The sequence below is a fragment of the Dermochelys coriacea genome, chromosome 4 (genome assembly GCF_009764565.3).
Source record: "Dermochelys coriacea isolate rDerCor1 chromosome 4, rDerCor1.pri.v4, whole genome shotgun sequence".
In the NCBI taxonomy this organism is placed as follows: domain Eukaryota; kingdom Metazoa; phylum Chordata; order Testudines; family Dermochelyidae; genus Dermochelys; species Dermochelys coriacea.
The window spans coordinates 18,739,154-18,753,936 of NC_050071.1; the positions used below are offsets into that span (position 1 = coordinate 18,739,154).

At 43.2% G+C, this 14,783-nt stretch overlaps 1 protein-coding gene across 2 annotated transcripts in view; it reads left to right on the top strand.

The window, feature by feature from the left end:
* The first annotated feature begins 2,137 nt into the window (after positions 1-2,137).
* CDS1 (CDP-diacylglycerol synthase 1) overlaps positions 2,138-14,783 on the top strand; it is a 64,152-nt gene continuing 51,506 nt past the window's right edge. For both annotated transcript variants that reach the window (XM_038400844.2, XM_038400846.2), the window contains exon 1: positions 2,138-2,406. In XM_038400844.2, coding sequence (XP_038256772.1) covers positions 2,350-2,406 — 57 coding nt within the window. In that variant the 5' untranslated portion in view covers positions 2,138-2,349. The remainder of the gene's footprint in view (positions 2,407-14,783) is intronic.

The following is a 14,783-nucleotide window of genomic DNA, read 5'->3' on the forward strand; positions in this document are numbered from 1 at the left end:
CTTAAAGTTTTTTTTTTCACCAATGCAGCAAATACAAGGAACAAATAAAAAATAGCTACCAGTGGGGGAGCAGGGGACTATTCTGTAACTTTCTGTCCTGTACAAAACAGTTTCCATTCATATTCCAGGACATCATCAATGGTTCTGAGCTTCAATCAAAACTCTCTTCCAGGCCCTCCTCACATGCCCTCTTGATTTTTTTGGTAACCTGTTCTTCTCTGCCTTGAGTGTACATGCTCGCTCTCTCTCTCTCTCACATCCATCCCATATAAAACACACCTGTTTAGATTATTTTTGTTGTTTATTGCTCTGATCATATCCTCTTCTTGCTTTTGGAATCTTTCCAGTGGTCCCATTTCACCTCCTCAAGTTTATTTTCCTCACCTTCCATGCCCTTCACAACGTTGTCCCTGCTTGCTAACTGTCTCTTATGTCACCCTCTGCCACATCCAGTTAGCAAATCGTGCCAGTCAGATGTCTTTTGTCATCTTCACTCACAAAGGTCTCTGCTTCTTCTGTACATACAAGATAGAATAGAACACTTCCTTAAAGGCCAATAATCTCTTCTGCAAGACCAACATGTATCACACTGTCTTTAAGAGATCATCCAATTAAGGAAGGCTAGGGTGCAGGGCAGATGAGAATCAATGACACTTGGCACATGAATATTTGATTATATTCCCTCCTCCTCTTTTGTATGACAGTTTTTTCAAATTGTGAGCCCATTGGGGCATGAATAAGTCTTTGTTTTGGGTTTTGTATGGGACACTAGTGCATTTAATAGATATTTAAATAACAATGGCTAATCCAGCCTCTCATAGGGACCACATGCAGAATTTCAGTACCTATCCTAGCAGCTAAACAGAATTCAGCATTGCAGTAGAAACCTCCATATGTGAATCCCCACTCCACCACTAGAGTTAGAACACCCAGTTGCAGGCAAGCATCCTATTCTGATGTTACCAGAGCTAAGGTAGACAGGAACTGGAAGCAGCCCAGCACAAAGCAGAAATAGTGTTTCAGTTCAAACAGGTGTTTAGGGAATAGTTAAAATCTATATTGATTTTGGCAACTGAAAGATGTGTGGCCTGGAGCTCTGCAATGGTTTTTGAGGAATGAGTAGTAGACTTTATAGAGTCAACCTGTAATGACTGCTCATACAGTAAGAATACTCAGCACTTCTATACACTTTCCATCCAAAAATCTCCTAGCTTCTGTACAAAATGTTTTTTTTTTAAATTGGCTACCCTTGTACCAATTTGATTAACAGTGCTAATGAGTTATGCATATAGCAGTATTTATTCCTCTGCATTAGAAGCGTTACCTGTTCTGATATTTTTCAGGACTCAGTAGGACTGTTATACAAACTGGACACATAGGATGTGAAGTGTCCTCAACTACTATAAGCACTAATGTAATGTTGTCATATTTTAGGCATCATCTTCACTATGAAAAAGTTAAGTACATTTAACTAATGTGAGTTAAAATCCTAGTGAAGACATGATGGCTCGTAGTTTCCCTAGGACCTGTCAGGGTAAACTAAAGATTTATTGTTTCTTCCTATTTCATCCTGCTACTTCATGTGAAGACTATGCCCTAGGTTCAGTGAGGGAAGAGCCTACTTTCTTGCACAGTGAAAACAGATTGCAGAGGTGCTATCCCTTCCATCTTTGCTGGGATGTTTTGGACACATTCCATGCGGTGGGCGCAGGAAACTTATTTGGGGCCATATATTAGCAAGGCCGCACTTTCTGGAGGCAACTTCAGGGGCCTGCTCGCTATCTTGTTGCCGGGTGACGTTTGGCCCTGCTGGCATGAACTCCAAAAGCTGCCAACCTTTTCCATGGTGAGCCAGCTGGCCTGCAGCTGGGGCATGAGCGTGGTGGCAGCTTTGTCACCTCTGCCGGGTGGCAGGAGGGGAACGTGCCCTCTATTGCCCCAGCTGCGGGTGGGGGGGAAGAGGACGACGGCCACCTAGCCTCGGGCTGCAGCCGCGGCCCGGAGAGCACCCTGAGCTCACGGCCCGACCCCTGCCCCCTAGCTGTCCACCTCAAGGCCTTCCTGGCTGCGCCGGGGCGGAGCTAGGGCCTGGGCGTGGCCTGTGACCTCACACAGCGGGGCGGGGCGGGGCGGGGCGCGTCGCGCTGGAAGCAGGCTGCCGCCGCTCGCGCGCGGTGGCTCGTGCAGCTCCTTGCGCACCTGCGTCGCCGCGCCCCCTCCCCCCGGGATCCAAGGCGGGCGGTGAGCGGCCGAGGCACCCCTCCCCCCCGGTGGGGAGGCTGGGGTGTGGTCTGGGGGTGCGCGCGCGCGGGCGGGTCCCCGGCAGTTGGACCCGGCGGCGGCGGCGGCATGGCGGGGCTGAAGAGGCGAGGGGCCGGGCCGAGCAGCGGGAGTGCCAGCGACAAGGTGAGCGTGGGGGCGCGGCGTGGCGGGACAGGAGGAGGAGGAGGGGCGGCGGCGAGGTGACTCTCTGCGTGGCCTCGGGCCGGCCGGCTCGCGCCCCTCCCCGCCCCCCAAATCGACTTCCCCCGCGCTGCTGCGCCGCCTGGCAGCCACCGCGCCCCTTTCCCCGCCCGCCCCGATGGCTGCCCCGGGAGGGAGGTGTGTGAAAGGGAAGGGTAAGGCCGGTGCAGAGAGTGGTTCCTAAACCACCTCTCCTTGCTCCCCCGCACATCGCCCTCTCCTGGGATGAGTGGTGGAGGAGGAGATTTATCTCCGCCCTAACCCCCCCTCCGTTATGAAATTGCTCTTCAGTCCTGACAGGGTCACACACTCTAATTTGCACCAGCTGGCACCTTTCCTTCAAGTCTGGGCGCTGCTGGTGGGGCGGGTAAGGGTTCCCTGCTCTTCCACAGTCCCCACCCGCCTCTTTCCACACAGGCCTGAGAGGTTGAGAGTAGATTTAAAAGGCGAATATTCAGCTCCTTTCTGATTCTCTACAGCAAGAGGCTGGTCCGTGGCTCTCTCTCTACCAGCAGTCTTCATTCATCCTGGCGGATTGTTTCCTGCAGTTAATCGCGCCTCCTGCTTTAGTGCATAAAGTAGTTTGGGAAACATAAACTGCAAATTCAGGGATCTATTGACCTGTTATGTTGGGAAGGAAGAAAAACATTTACTGCTGAACCTGCCCTCGCTAAAGGTTGTCAGCTCTTCTATGGCAACTCTCTGTATTTATGGTTTTATAACTCTGATAAACATTTACTTCTGGGCTCTAATGTGACTTACAATAAAACATTTCTGTTGAGGAAAAAAGTTTTCAAAGTACTGAGTATCTATGTAGCAGGTTGTGTTCATTATATTGGCAACTCTTACCCCTTTTCCTTTTCCCAAATGATGTAGTTCTGTTCACCACTCCAAAACAGATTCAAAAACAGAATTATTATCATTATGACTTAAAATTAAAAGGACACTCTCTAATTTTGAAAAACACAGATGTGTAAATGTGTTTTGTCATTTAAAACCACTTTGGATTTAAACATTCAGTGTTTGAAACCCAAACATCACAGCATTTTTCTGATATATGTGAACTAGACAGTAAAACTGACTAGTGTTTTTGTTTTCACTTCAGTCACCTTGAACAATATTAGCAAGCAAATCATAAAAACAAACCTAACTCATTCAAAAAGAGTCAGTGTCAGGTAGCATAAACTGAAGGTATAAGCCAAGAAGCAAACTAAATGAAATAATGACTTACTGCAGATCTATAGCAATTTGCCCAAAAGGCGCGCTCTCATTTTTCTAAACATGCCCAATTCTTTCAGCGTTTTCCCATAGGTCATTTGTTTAAAAATAAACTTATTTTTCTTTCTCTCCTCTGGACTCCCTCCAGTTTGTCCACCTCTCCCTTAAAGTGCAATGAACAAAACTGGACACAGGGTTCAAGCTGAGGCCTCCTCACCAGTGCCAAGCAGAATGGAACAGTTACCTCCCATGTTTTAGGTACAACACTACTCTTATTACTTCCCAGAAAGATACTTGCCTTTCGCAAAAGCATCACTTTGACTCATTCAGTTTGTGATCCACTGTCACCCACATACCCTTTTCTGCAGTATTGCTTCGTAGCCAAGATTATTCTCCATTTTGTATTTATGCATTTGATTTTTCCTTTGTAAGTGCAATACTTTGTATTTGTAGAATCAGACATAGATGTTGAGCGTCAGCGCAGAATCTCCTGTGCCAGCCCTGCCTTTGGCAGACTGTTTCAGACAGGTGTTCAACAACCATGACATGAGAACTTACACTACATTTTTAGTTTACAAAGTGGTGGTAATCCCAACTCTCCTTTACGGCTGCGCGACTTGGGTGACCTACAAAAAACACCTGAAAAACCTGGAACGCCAGCATCAGCACTTTCTCCGGAAGATCTTCAACATAAACTGGGAGGATTCCCGCACTAACGTCAGTGTCCTCATGGAGGCTGACACCTTCAGTATTGAGGCCCTGATTATCTAGCACCAGCTGAGGGGAGCGGGCACTGTGTGCTCATGGCTACCAAAATAATTGCTGTACACCCAACTTGCCAAAAGAGAAAGGAAACAGTGAGGTCAAAAGAAATGCTTTAAAGACACCCTTAAGACAAACATCAAGAAATGTGGCATCGATACCATGCATTGGCAGACAGTAGCCTAGGTCAGGGCTAACTGGTGAAGACTTGTCAGAGAAGGGACAATCACTTTTGAGGAAAATTGCATTGCTCTGGTCACAGAAGAATGCCAGAAGAGAAAGGACAGACGACTGTCATGTAGCAATCATGGCCCAACCCTGCCTTGCAACATCACCCACAGTGAGTTTGCGGCTCAAGGATCGGACTCCTCAGTCACCAAAAAAATAAAAACCTGTGGAAGAGATAATCCTCGACCTTGAGGGATTGCTGATGACTCTGTATTTGTGGTTTTTTGAATTTCATCTTATTGCTTTCAGACCAATTCTCCAATTTATCAAGATAATTTTGAATTCTAATCCAGTCCGTCAAAGTGCATGCAACCCCTTTCATACAGCTAACTGTCCTGGTCCTTGACATGTTGGTTTGTGGGAAGCAATGAGACCACTTATAGTAGTAGTGCTAATTCAGACAAGTAAAGGTTTGCAGGCCTGTATTCGTAACGGAGGAGGCTTCTTCTGATGCTTTGGTCTGTATATTTAAGCTGTTAAAAACTTGAAAGAAATGGCAAGCTTTTATATTTGTTATTTTGATAGTACCTTGTTCTGAAGTCAAGATGTTAAAACTATGTATGTCTGTCCAAATGTATCAGGATATGGCCTGATGTGACTTTTTTGATTTCTGTGGAATATTAGTAGAAAATAGAAGTGCTGCAGGACATTGGAGTGTAGGTCAAGCATTGAAACACTTATGTCTTAGTGCTGGTGGAATGGTAATACTTCAGTTCCTTTATCTTCTAAAATTTATTTTAATCTAAGTAGTTGAAAAATGTCTTGCTTTTTTGTGTTTCGTAGAATGATCCTCTTGTTCTCTGAAATGATTTTTGTTGCAAGTTCAGGAGCACTTTATTGTGTCCACAATATATTCTAGCATTAGCAGAGTGTACAAAGGCCACAGCAAAGAGAGTATTTTTTGAGTGTGCTTCAGTTAACTAAATGCTTAATGTTGTAGGGAGGGAGCAGGGTATAACAGTTGCACTACAGGAGTTTTGGGTTTTATTCCTGTATCTGCTACTGACTGTTATTGAGGTATTACCTGCCGAAGGTATCCCTGTCTCTGGAATGGGGAAAATACAGTGGGAGTTGAGATCTAATTAAACGTTCATGAGGTGCTTGACGTCTGCATCTGTAGGCTTGTCCACACTTGAAATGCTACAGCAGCTCTTCAGTGTAGACGCTACCTACCCTGATGGGAGGGGTTCTGCTGTCTGCATAGGTAATCCACCTCCCCGAGAGGCAGGAGCCAGTTCCATAGAAAATTTTTTTTCTGTCAACCTAGCGTCTACATAGGGACTTGGGTCTTCTTAACTGTGTTGCTCAGGATTGTGGATTTTTCACCTCTCTGATATGTGGCTGGGTCAATCTAATTTTCTAATTAGCACAGCCCTAAATAAGGGAGTGAAGTCCCTAGCCTCTGTATTATGGAGAAGGAACTGGGGTGAATTATGAACCTTGCTGTACAGGGACTGCTTAGCCGATTCCCTGTGGTCCCCTAAATTTTGTTTAGTTTAGGGTTAGGGTATCTTATAAAAACAAACAAACAAAAAAACCCAACCCAGTTTGCCTCAGGACAGCCTAAGAAGGGCTTGCGTCACTTCACATTTAGCTCTGGTTACTCCACTCTAACTACCCTAGCTCAAGTGAGAGTGTGACTACACTGCCAAACACCACTCAAACTAGACAGTAGCTGGATTAGCAGATCGATTCGATTAGCAACTGATGAGTTGTAACTAAAGCTGTTGCATCTCCATTGCATTACTAGTTCCAGCGTCAGCAGCGCTTGAGCTTCAACCCAGTCCACCCTGACAGATAAAAGCAACACTTCAGCTGATCTAGAGATTGGTGTGGACAGAAGACTGTGTAAAGGCAAAACTAGTGTTTACAGTTCAATCTAACAATGCAGTAAAGACAAACACTAATATGTGCCTCTTGTCCAGAGTCAGGTGTGCAAGTTTGTAGACTTGTGTGATTAGATGAGGCTTGGACTCTATCACAACTGTCATTTTTGTCCTTCTATTATCTGTTTGACCCTCACTTTTATTGTCACATCCTTCCCTGTGGGGCAGGACTATGTCACACAGAAAGTCACAGGTTTCCGTTAAGTCTTTTAGAGAGTCCATGTGGTCCCTTATCCAGGTGGTGATGAAAACAGAAGTATTCAATTAAATATATGGCAGCCTGGGCTGTGGTACGCAGGAGAAAGAGGGAGGCACACATTTTTCATGCATGACAGGTGCCATCACCTATAATTTCTGAAATATTCAGAATTCTTGGGTAAAACCTGGAGTTGAAGTTTAAAGACCATCACTCACGGTGATTTAAAAAAAACACAGACTGTTGCAATTTGCAGATAATTTCTCTCTCCTCACCCCCAATAACAAAAAGTTGAAAAGTTTGGAAATTCAAAGTTAATCCATTTAAAAAAGTTAATCCATTCAAAAACACTTGAAAATATGGAAATATTTAGGGTCACATAAACATCCTTATTGTTACTGTTCCCTCACCATGGCTATAATCCAGAAACCTTGACAGTATAAGCCACACATGGCTGTTGGTTGTCTGATTAAAATAAATCCCAAATTAACACAATCTTGTTAGATTACTTTATTGTTGATCCAAGAGAGTTTTCATACTGCCATTGTTTACATTGCAACCTTGTGTGACTTTTGTCTTCTTTGGGGCCACAAACAGAAAGATTTTCACTTGATCACATTGAATTTTTAAAAAATCATATGTGGGGGAGGAAAGGAAAATCATTGGACCTAGATCTCCTTCCCCGTTGCCACCCCCAAGGATACATCACAACTCCCGATCTAATAATAGTTTAAATCAGGGGTTCTCAAACATTCATAGTATAGATTCAAATTTAATAGAGTATCTAGTTAACTACCTCCTCTCCCACTTGTGACTGCCAACCAAATTCTCTCCCATTTATATGCATGTAACATACCTGTAGCAACTAGAGCAATCTAATACTAAAAAGGCATTTAACATTTTATCTCCTCTTTTAATATAATCTATGAACTGGAATTAACAGTAGGCTGCACCATGTGACCAGACAGCTTTCTGTGTATTACTAGGAAGTGCTCTGTGGACCACAGTGGAGAACTGCTGTTATAAATAATACGAAAAAATATGAGAAAAATAATTCTTCATACTTAACCTTGTTTTTATTCAATATGGTTTATTATAGTATAGTTGCTTGTACAAATTGTATCTCTAACTCAAATGTCTATCTTAGAGACTGTTAGGCAACTGCTAAAATAATTGTTGAGCAAGTCCTGCTACAGAATGCCATCATACTAGCAAAAATAAATCTACAAACAAAAGATGAAACAGAACAGAAATCTCTGGAGCTTTTTGGACAGTGGTGTTCCTGTGGGAGTTTGGTCTTAGAAGATGGTGGTGATTTTGTGTTTAAAAGTACAGTGATTTCTTCCAGGTGTGTAGCTTTAATCAGAGCTTGCTGATATCCCGTAACATGGGGCAGTGCTGACCTAGTTTGACTGAGTTTTTAAAAGGCAATCTCTAGGGAACATTGGAGCAGCTAGCAGTTAACAGCAGAGTTTCTATGGGACTGCTCCCCCCCCATCTGTCTAGGAATAGAAGACAGTGAAGCGGTGAGGTTACTAAGGCAGCTGTAGAAGTGACCCAAGGAGGAGAAGAGACAAAGAAGATGGTTGGGTGCAGAAGCTGTGGAATGCACATCATTCTTGAGTGCAAAAAGAAAAGGAGTACTTGTGGCACCTTAGAGACTAACAAATTTATTTGAGCATAAGCTTTCGTGAGCTACAGCTCACTTCATCGGATGCATTGAAGTGAGCTGTAGCTCACGAAAGCTTATGCTCAAATAAATTTGTTAGTCTCTAAGGTGCCACAAGTACTCCTTTTCTTTTTGTGAATACAGACTAACACGGCTGCTACTCTGAGATCTGTCATTCTTGAGTGCGTATCTGATGGAAGCTACGTACGTGTGAAATGTCACCTGAAACAGCTCACGGCAGAGAAGATCCAAGGATTAGAGATGCAGTGGAGATGATGGAATTCAGATAGAGATTTGAAGGTATAATGCAGGAGAGAAGAGCAGAGGTGGTACAGACCTCTGAATATTTGTGGACACCTGGCAAACAAAAGGAACTGTAGGGCATTCTGCCAGAAGAAGAGGGTGATCCATTGAAGAATGACCCTGAGGACAAAGCAGAGGAAGAGACCAGCTAGTGGTAGTGAAAACCAGTTGAGTAACAGATTTGCTGAACTAGTGAATGAGAAGAAACAGGCAGAAGATGGGGGTGATGAGGAAGAAAAACAAGAAAGACAATCCCTGCAGAAGAGAGGAACACATGATGGAGATACTTGCGAACTGGAGCCTAAGGAAAAATTAGGATGGTGTACAGGGGACTGCAAGAGAGAACTTAACACCAAGAAGAACTAGGTGCGTGGGGACTCCATAATCAGAATCTGAGAGATTGGGGACTCCATACTCGGAAGAGTCAACAGTACTGTCACCAGATCCAGGGAACAGAAGAGTGCTGCCTGTTAGGAGCAAGAATATTAGATGTTGATAAGAGGCTGAAAATGATCCTGATGGAAGTGAGGGGAGAAAAATCCATTGATTGTGCTGCATGTCGGGCTGAATGACACTGGTTGATAGATTCCCACATGTATGGGGAGATGTGTTTTGAAAACTGGTATTCTGCAATAAAGGCTGTGATAGATTTTGGGAGGGTGGGTGGGGGGGCAGAGAACATCCATTGAGATGAATATGTAGTTTACACCTCTGGGGTGTCATTAACCTGAGAACATCTCATTGGGATGAATGGGCCAGATCACACACCTGTCATCCTTTTATGTTTCAAAGGATTGGGCAGAATTGCCTCCAGCTAGTAGACGGACTCCTCGCATTCCATAAATTACCACCTTCCCTTATCCTCATGGTGCTTCCAGTCCTACTGGGACATGGGGGAGCCAGGAGATGGGCAAAGTTGGTAACATTCCAAGGAAGACTTTTTGTTCTTTCCATACCCCAACAAGTGCCTGCATACTACCACTACTTCCTCAAAAACGAAGGGAAATTCACTGCTTGAAAACTTGATTAATGCAGAGTTAAGATTGACCAGCAATGCCTTGTACCCTTTCAGAATATCCCATGCACCTGAAACCTCTGAAAACCAGAAAATAAAGAGTTAAATTAAAACAAACACATCTGAAAATCAGGAAATGCAGTGTTAAGGTAATATATCCGATGCCCTTATCTGTCCAGCTTTGCCTGTCTTCGGATGCTGACGGTAGGCAACCAAAACAAACGGGACATATCCCTAGCAAAATCTGCCATTTTCTGTGTTGCGTTGTATCCAACACAATGCTATACTATCATTCCTCTTCATATACGCTTACTGATCCTCACTCCGCGTTACTAAGATGTTTGGGTAGTGAATAGAATAGTGGAAGCCTAGTGCTATCATGCTTCCAAATGCTGCTGAAAGGAAGGCATAGGACCAGGGCCTGTGCTATGCCTGACAGGAGGCGCAGAAGAGAAGGCTCATCCCAAGAAAAGGGGAAGAAAAGGGGTTTTAAGCATCTTAAATTCTGAGATGCTCCAGGCGGTGGAGCTTTCCCTGAATAAGTTAGAGTGAACCCTGGGAGCTTTAATTTATGACAGCCTTACCTAGCTTCCAGCATAGAGCACTGACCATTTCCTCACAAACTCAGCAGGCCCCAGTGACGGGGGTTGTGAGGAAAAGTGCGTGTGTGTGTGTGTGTGTGTGTGGGGGGGGGGGGGGGAGGTCTGTGTGGCAGGATTTAGAAATCTGAGCTGGATTTGGAGTTAGAATTCCAGATTGCTAATTCAGATTCACTGTCTGTTTCTGGCTTTGAAAATAGAAGTAAAGTGACTTCTTCATTGGTAGAACTGAGATAACATTTATGAGGCTATTGAAGATTAATACTCTTAATACAGCTCTCCCAGTGCTGTAAAAACAAAAAACAAAAAAAAAAACAACCCACCCCCAAGAGGGGTGTAGCTGTGGTCTACACTGCCACGTTGCAGCGCTGAAACTTGCAGTGCTCGGGGGGGGGGGTATTTTTTCACACCCTGAGCAAGAAAGTAGACAAGGCCTTACCCTTCAAGATCAAATATTCTGTCAGTTTTTTCAAAACACTCAGGCAGATTATATGGGCTTATCTTTATCACTGACTCTCTTTTTGTGGCGTTTTAATAGTTAATGGAAGGGGTTGTGAAAATTTCACTTTGAATAAGGGATTTCCAACCTGAAAAAATTGACCAATGCCATCCTATGATATTACAAAGTCACATCTTAGATCTACACCAAGCGGTATGTTCCCATAACTATTCTGCTCTACTGAGGCTATTCATCTGATCATTATTATAGCCTCTTTCCTGAGAATGCCGAGCCTTTTTTTTAAATACTGTTTTCTTATAAATTATAGCTGAAATTCTAGTGACAGCTGTGTTAAGGTGCTTATTCATTTACCTTTCAATCCTTGTTTCAGTCATAATCTTTTGTAAATTTTACTTTTCAAGCTGAAACTTTACAGGACATCTCTGGTGGGGGTTTTGAAAATTAGATTCAAACTATAGTTGAGCCCTTCTTGAAAATGAATGGGAAAACATTCTCCATTATATTAAAACAAAAGAATCCTTCCAAAACCAGCAACCCTCAAATATGATTTCTTGTAACTTTCTGAACAGCTGTTTTGCTGAAATGGCTGGGCCTAGAGTTGAAGCAGTGATTGAAATGGAAGTGTTGACTTTTTCTCATTGGAAAACAACACTGCATGTGTGAAATGTTAGCACTAAGCTCATTCATAAAATGAGCAGCCAAGGGGCATGGTGTTACCTGGTTAATTAGCTGTGTACTGAAAGAATGCACTAAATGAGGTCTGGTTACACGAGAGCCCTTATCTCATTCACCCTACATCTTGTACTTAGATGACTTTGTGGGTCACTGTTTACCCATGCATTTGCAGAATACTACACCACTATAAGATTGTACACATGAATTGACCTAAGATTTCTATACTATCCTATACATGAAACATTTCCTTGATTCAGTTATTAAAGGAAAAACTAATTTGAAAGAGAATTAAGGTGAACTACCACTTATGTATTTCTCCTAAAGAAGCTGCTTCCTCTGTTCTGCAGCCTTTTTGAGAAAGCATATCTGCCAAGGTCTATACCTTAGTCTTGAGATCTTAGAATTCCTCTTAAATGCTTTGTATCACCTGTTGATTTTTCTTGAATATGCATTTTGAACACTTTTTGCCTATTGCAAGTGAATGCAATGCTTTTGCTACATATACATAGCATACGTTCTGAGTTGATAATTTACTGTTTAGTCGTTTATTATACATTCTGAGATTTGATCCACAGAGCCAGCTATCTGCCTCTGACTTAAGAATGTACAACGCTCTGCTGGGTAAAAAAAAGCTTATGCTAAATCGTTTGAGAATAAAAGCCCACATTAGAAGCAGCAGTGTCCTAACTACTGAAAACATATCAGATCAGCACAGAAGGCAGCTTCTTTAAACATTAGGGTGCATATATAAATATCCTAGGACTTGACTAAATTAGAAATGCATTCACCTAACACTTTAGATCGGGGTGGCCAACTTGAGCCTGAGAAGGAGCCAGAATTTACCAATGTACATTGCCAAAGAGCCACAGTAATAGGTCAGCAGCCCCCTATCCACTCCCAGCACCTCCTGCCTGCCGGCAGCCCCCAGCAATCGGCGCCTACTTCTCTCTCCCCCTGCAGTCAGTGGTTTCACGTGTGCAGGAGGCTATGGGGAGAAGGGGGGAGGAGCGAGGGCATGGCAGTCTCAGGGGAAGGGGTAGGGGCCTTGAGGGAAGGGGTGGAGTGGGGGCAGAGTAGGGGGTTGAGCAGTGAGCCACCCCCCAGCACATTGGGAAGTTAGCATCTGTAGCTCCAGCCCCAGAATCAGTGCCTACGTAAGGAGCTACGTATTAACCTCTGAAGAGCCGCATGTGGCTCCGGAGCCACAGGTTGGCCACCCCTGCTTTTAATTCTAGAGATACCAGAATTATGTTTTGAATTATGGTTGAGATTTTATTAGATGGATATGGAGGAAGTTTATGTAGAATTTAGTTACTATGTTAGATGTTTTTAATGGGACCAAACTAAGCATACATGTATTGAATTCAGTACTTTTATAAATGTAGGGTTATTTTTATTTTTTATTTCTGATTCCCATCTAAGTGTTTCTCCCTTTCTTTAAATTTTATTTTTATTGTACTCTGGATAAGGTGTGTGCGGGGGGGGGGGGGGAGGAGGAGGAGGAGGGCAAGGGCACGGGCACCATTAGGTCTTACTCCAGTAAAGAAGCTCTCTCAGGCCTGGTCTACGCTGGGGGAGGATCAATCTAAGTTACGCAATTTCAGCTGCGTGAATAATGTAGCTGAAGTCGACTTACTTAGATCTACTTACTGTGGTGTCTTCACTGTGGTACAGCTGCTGACGCTTCCCCGTCGACTCCACCTACACTTCTCGCTCCAGTGGAGTACCAGAGTCGACGGGAGAGCTCTCTGCAGTCGATTTATCGCGTCTTCACTAGATGTGATAAATTGAACCCCCCGCTGGATTGATCGCTCCGTAGGTAAGTGTAGACATGCCCTCAGTCTCCTCCCAGATCCTGGACTCTTGAAGGGTATGTCCGTGCTACTGATGGGAGATGTGATATGTGGCACACGTAGCCATACCTGAGCTAGGTGTGTGGTGTGTGTTTTTATTTAAAAAAAAAAAATAGCGGTATAGCTCTGGCTGCATAAGCTAACTCCCCACGTATGTACCCAGGGTACCAAGTGGGATTGTTCTTAGGCAAGGTGGATTGTTTTGATTTAAAGCAATCTTAATCATGATGTAAATCAGCAAACAGAAAACCTTAATTTAAATGATCAGTTTTAATCATGTTTTGCATTTGTACTTTTCAGTTATTTTCCTAAAGAAAGGTTGATTTGCATTGATAACCATTAAAACGTGTTGATTTACAACTAACTCTAGCCTTCAGGCTATCATCTTGATTAGGAAAAAAACAGAAACACTAAATTTTGGTTTTGTTTTATATCTACACACTTATTTAAGCAATTATATAACTTGATATCCTTTTATTCAGATTATTAATGTTAGAAAATAGTGAATGATTTAATTTTTATTTAATTTTTATTAAATAAAACTACTTTGTCTTCAGGATGCATAAGAAAAAATGTTTATCAAAACAAGTTTTGCATTGAACTGAACAGATTTTTTTCTGCTCATAGATTCATAGATACTAAGGTCAGAAGGGACCATTCTGATCATCTAGTCTGACCTGCATAGCGCAAGCCACAGAATCTCACCCACCCACTCCTATGAAAAACCTCACCTATGTCTGAGCTATTGAAGTCCTTAAATCATGGTTTAAAGACTTCAAGGAGCAGAGAAGCCTCCCTCTAGTCAACCATGCCCCATGTTACAGAGAAAGGCGAAAAACCTCCAGGGCCTCTCCAATCTGCCCTGGAGGAAAATTCCTTCCCGACCCCAAATATGGCAATCAGCTAAACCCTGAGCATATGGGCAAGATTCACCAGCCAGATACTACAGAAAATTCTTTCCTGGATAACTCAGATCCCATCCATCTAATATCCCATCTCAGGGGATTAGTCCTATTTACCCTGAATATTTAAAAATCAATTACTTACCAAAATCCCATTATACCATCTCCTCCATAAACTTATCGAGTAGACTCTTAAAACCAGATAGATCTTTTGCCCCCACTGCTTCCCTTGGAAGGCTATTCCAAAACTTCACTCCTCTGATGGTTAGAAACCTTCGTCTGATTTCAAGTCTAAACTTCCTGGTGGCCAGTTTATACCCATTTGTTCTTGTGTCCACATTGGTGCTGAGCTTAAATAATTCATCTTCCTGTCCTGTATTTATCCCTCTGATATATTTATAGAGAGCAATCATATCTCCCCTCAACCTTCTTTTACTTAGGCTAAACAAGCCAAGCTCCTTAAGTCTCCTTTCATAAGACAAGTTTTCCATTCCTTGGATCATCCTAGTAGCCCTTCTCTGTACCTGCTCCAGTTTGAATTCATCCTTTTTAAA